A 4,973-nucleotide genomic window follows, 5' to 3' on the forward strand; every position below is an offset into this window, starting at 1 on the left:
AAATTTCCCCCCCCCCCCCCCTCACAGTTGTCATGAAGGGCAAAAATTAGCTATATAGACCAAAAACACTTTGTACCAGGCTGTAAAGTTGGGCATTTTAACATGGCAGGTCTATGGGACTGACTCCCTTTTGGAGCCATGAACTGCAGTTTTAAAATCACTTCCATATTGGTTTCAAGCGAGAGACCAGGAGGTTGGCACTTTATTCAAACCTACTTTTGACTAGAACAATTGTTTTAATTATTATTATTATTAATAATAATCTAAACAAAATACCTTCATATGGAACCGTACAGTAACGTCCACATCCATTGCTGCAGCACTTCTCATTGTTGGGACAGTTAGAGTCACAGTTACAGGACGTGGTACACAATTTTATTCCAGATGATTGGGGTGGACACTCTCCAGGCTTTGCTGTTATTCAGACACAAACCAAAAGCATCACAGAATGCTTAACATCTTCATTCACTTAAATCAAAGGTTTTAAAACCTACTACTCATGGCTAAACTGTGAGTCACTTATTTCTGCAGGCTGTGTAATGAAGTTAACAGATGCTCACCTGTGGTTTTTCCTGGAGTAGCATCTGTAATGCTCAAGTATCCAGACAGACACAAAACAGCAATCAACGAGCAATACACTCGAGCTGTCATCCTCTCGATCTGTGAGCTCACAATGATCTCTGCTGGAAAATGCACTGAATTGATGTGTCGGGAGCAGCGGACAGCGAAGCGCACAAAACTAAAACGAACAACCGTGTTGCTGCAACATAAACCTCTGTAAAATGGGGTTTTAAAGATCCAAGGAGATCAGGTCAACTCCAACCCCGATCAAACTCACCTGTCTGTAGTTTTCTAGTAATCTGGAAGACCTTGATTAGCTTGTTCAGGTGTGTTTGATTGGAGTTAGATGAGCTGAATGCTGCGTTCACGCCATGTCATAATAATTAAGGAAGCCTAATTACGAGAGGATTGTGCGTTTCTATGGCGACACTGGGTGCTTCTCGATGCTTATTTGTGCATCCTCGCGTCTTAGCTCCACCCCTTCAGGATGCGAGGGAAGGATGCAAGGAAAAGACGCGAGGATGGAGGAATTGAATCAAGTGAAATGACATATCCTCGCTCCCTTTAGCATCACTTCAAAGCATTATCAGCTGCGCTAAAGGGATCTGCCCCCATGTTGATAAAGTTAGTTATTTAAGACATTCATCATAAATATTAAAGCAAGATGCCCTGTTTGAAATACATGACGTGTGGTTTATTTAAACTGCAACAGATGTGAAGGGGGAGGAAAATGTGTACGTGCGTCAGGTTTTTCTATGAAAAACACTTCCGTAAAGGATACAGTGTATAGGCTACAGGATAGACGCTCAGGATTCCTCTGGAAGCCTGCACACTCCTCGCGGAGCAATTGCGTTCGAAACAGCAAGTAGTTACTTAAGGAGCGTTAAAAGAGTTGTACACTACAGCCAAATCTCGTTGAGTATGAATGCGATCCGGACATCATCGCCATGTTGACGTTATGTGATCTACGACGTAATAACAAGCGAAACAACTTTATTTAATTCATCTAGCTATCTGTAAATGTTTTGATGTTGATGAAATCTGCTCATGTTGTGGTCTTGTTGAAGAAACAGCTGCCCTTTTATTGTGATTGTAGTATAACCAATACATCTGGGGTTGATTTGAGTTTTTACATTTTTGTTCTACTAATATGACCCCCAGTTTTATCCTTAAAGATATTATATTTTATTATGAAAACCCCAAATTGTTGTTTTTTTGAATATGTTGATTTCTTTTTATGCATTAAATCTTTGTTCTCCACTTTTTCTTGAGTTTAACTCTTTGTTTCATCCCTCAGGCTTATAAATAGCAACAACAACAAATGCAATTTTTCCGATGCATTATGATTATGTAAACATTATGATTATTCAAAGATATTTACCCTTGTAATGGTGCCTTTTTTTCCTGTGTATATGTTCTCATACTATGATGCACGCAAACCCATTATAATTATGTTTCTATTATGAGTGTTGTTTGTTAAAGATACAATCATCTTTCCCTGAGCTTGTGTGTAATTATGAATTCTGCAGTAATAAAGAAGATAAGAGGGACAGGTGCAGTTACACCTCATAGCATCAGTAACTCCACAACCCTACCTATGTTTTTCCTCAGCGTTTGCAATGTCAGCACAAAGACAACGTCTCTGTTACGGGGCGACAGAGACGTGAGGATCCGTCTGCATGCTTTTATTTAAGAGACATGGTCATAACAGGCATGAGTCAAACAATGGCAAACAGGTATAATACAGGTAAGACAAAGAGCAATCCAAGGAAAGCGTGGGTTATCTATCGGCGAATGTAAAACAGAGGGCTTAACAAAAGGGGTGATCTGTAAACACGAGCAATAATCAAAAGGACCAGAAAACAGGCAAGGCAAAACTAGACTAGGACTAGGACTTGGAAATAAACAATGGCTAACGAAATGGCTCCGTAACGTAGCTATCACTGACTAGTGATATGTGCATACAATACTCAGCGATCTGAATGAGGACGTCCAGGGCTTATAAAGCGTGTCTGATTGGATGCAGCTGTGTGTGTGTTATCAGTGCATTCAGCTGTGTGTGTGTAATCAGTGCAATGGATGATGGGAACTGTAGTCCGGAGTGACATGTAACAGTCTGTGTGGTGTGAGAGTCAATGTAGTGAGCGCGTGACCTCTGGTGGTGAGTGAACGGAAGTTCATAGACTGGATTTGTGACATAGCCCCCCCCAAGGAGCGGCTTCCAGAAGGGTACCCAGGAAACCAGGACGGAGCAGAGAACCAGGGTGGAGCCGGCAGAGCAGGTGAAGCTGAGGACCACCACAGCTGAGCAGATGGGTCCAAAGATCCCCACGGCGGAGCAGAAGACCACCAAAGCAGGACAGGAGACCACCAGGCCGGAGCAGATGGAGCAGAAGACCACCACGGAGGAGCAGACGACCACTAGGCCGGCGCAGAGAGAGCAGAAGACCACCACGATGGAGCAGACTGGACAGAAGTCCACCAGAGCGGAGCAGATGGGACAGAAGCCCACCAGGGCGGAGCAGAAGACCTCCATGGCAGAGCAGATGGATCAGGAACCCACCAGGGCGGAGCAGACAGGACAGAAGCCCACCAGGGCAGAGCAGAAGACCTCCACAGCGGAGCAGACGGAGCAGGAACCCACCAAGGCAAAGCAGACGGGACAGAAGCCCACCAGGGCATAGCAGGCGGAACAGACGACCACCAGAGTGGATTAGAAGACCACCAGGCTGGAGCAGGAACCCAAGGCAGGAACTGGGACCTGGGTAAACTTGAAAAACAGGAAACAGACAGTGCATTCACGGTCTCAAGGACAGAGGCAGGGAACACAAAAAGTTAATCTATAGTCTCCCTGGTGACCACTGAATGGGTAGACAGTTCAAAATCTGGTTCATTGACTGAAACTAGACAAGAAAACAGTTCATAAACCGGCTCATGGACTGAAACTGGACAAGCAGACAGTTCACAAACAGGTTCACTGACTGAGACTGGACAGGCAGACCATTCAAAATCAGTCTCATTGGTCGAAACAGGACAGACATATGGCTCAAAATTAGAAATCTTGACTGAAACAGGATAGATAGACAGTTCATTAGTGGTCTCTTGGGAAATGACAGGGGTAATGGAACAGACATGGAGTGTTTTTGTAGTTTCTGGGCTCATGACAGACAGAGTTAAAAGGTCAAAGGCGGATAAAGCAGCAGGGAACTTCACACAGCTCCAATGATCTGTTGAAGATATGTGTGAAGATGGGGGCCAGTTGGTCAGCGCAGACTTTTAAACAGGCAGGTGAAACACCATCTGGTCCTGAAGCTTTTCTAGATTTCTGCTTCCTGAAGACCCAGTTCACATCCTCTACACAGACCTTAAACACAGGTTGAATGGTGGGGGAGGGAGGGGGGTTGCAGGGGTGGTAGGTGAAGGTGTGAAGTGCAGATCAGAGCAGATGGGGGGTGGTAGACGATCCTTTTCAAATCTGCTGTAAAACACATTCAGATCGTCAGCCAGTCGAAGGCGGATCTTTGGGTTATGACAAGGTTACTTGAGCCTTCAGGGAGCTTAGTTAAGGTTTCTGGGGTCGTGACTGAACTTGGGGGGCAGATAACAGGTTCATTGATTGCAATGGGACTGACAGAAACGTCAAACACATTACTTGAAAGTGGACAGACAAATGGCTCAACATTAGACTTACAGACTAAAACAGGACTGACAGAAAGTTCAAAATCAGGATCATTAGCGTTATTTAGACAGACAGAAAATTTATTAGTGGCCTCTGGGCTTGACTTGGCTAGCAGGGTAGACAGAAGGTTCGTTAACGGCCCCTATGGCCATTACAGGGTTAACTAGGCAGGGAAAAAGTACATTTAAGGCCTCAGTCGCAACAGGCTGGTTTGAGAGTTCCAGAATGGCTCTTGCAGCCGCAACAGAACAGTCAGGAAATTCACAGACAGCATCCTTGGCTGTGACAGACAGGGCTGAGAGTTCATAGACAGCCTCCTCGGCTGGATCGGAACAGGACAAAAGTCTATAATTGGCCTTCATGATGGGTTTAGAACAAGTCGAGAGTTCCGAGATAGCCTCCTCGGCTGGTTCAGGACAGGAAAAAAGTTTATAGGCGGCCTCCTTGGCCAGAACAGGACAGGCAGAGAGTTCACAGACGGCCTACTTGGCCGGAACAGAACTGGCAGAGAGTTTACAGACGGCCTCCATAGCCGTTACAGGACAGGCAGAGAGTTCACAGATGGCCTCCATAGCAGTTACAGGACAGGCAGAGAATTCACAGACGGCCTCCATAGCCGTTACAGGACAGGCAGAGGGGTCCCGGATGGCCTCCCTGGCCGGAACAGAACAGGACGAGAGTCTATAAGTGGATGCCACTGACACCTCTGGAGGTTCTGCAGCGGATGCCGCCA

The 4,973-nt window shown here is 45.5% G+C and overlaps 1 protein-coding gene across 50 annotated transcripts in view; it reads right to left on the reverse strand.

The window, feature by feature from the left end:
* The window catches only part of LOC107568153 (glycine-rich cell wall structural protein 2-like), a 20,550-nt gene extending 19,724 nt beyond the window's left edge, over positions 1-826 (reverse strand). For 12 of the 50 annotated variants that reach the window (XM_016254032.1, XM_016254031.1, XM_016254027.1 and 9 more), the window contains exons 1-2: positions 561-817; positions 277-414 (exon numbers count right to left, since the gene is read on the reverse strand). In XM_016254032.1, the coding sequence (XP_016109518.1) occupies positions 277-414; positions 561-651 (229 nt within the window). In that variant the 5' untranslated portion in view covers positions 652-817. Of the gene's footprint in view, positions 1-276; positions 415-560 lie in introns of all 50 variants that reach the window. The other 38 variants (XM_016254053.1, XM_016254054.1, XM_016254051.1 and 35 more) reach the window with 9 other exon arrangements.
* Between the last annotated feature and the right edge of the window lie 4,147 nt (positions 827-4,973).

The sequence above is a fragment of the Sinocyclocheilus grahami genome, unplaced genomic scaffold, assembly GCF_001515645.1.
Source record: "Sinocyclocheilus grahami isolate Dianchi unplaced genomic scaffold, SAMN03320097.WGS_v1.1 scaffold1222.1, whole genome shotgun sequence".
Lineage (NCBI taxonomy): Eukaryota > Metazoa > Chordata > Actinopteri > Cypriniformes > Cyprinidae > Sinocyclocheilus > Sinocyclocheilus grahami.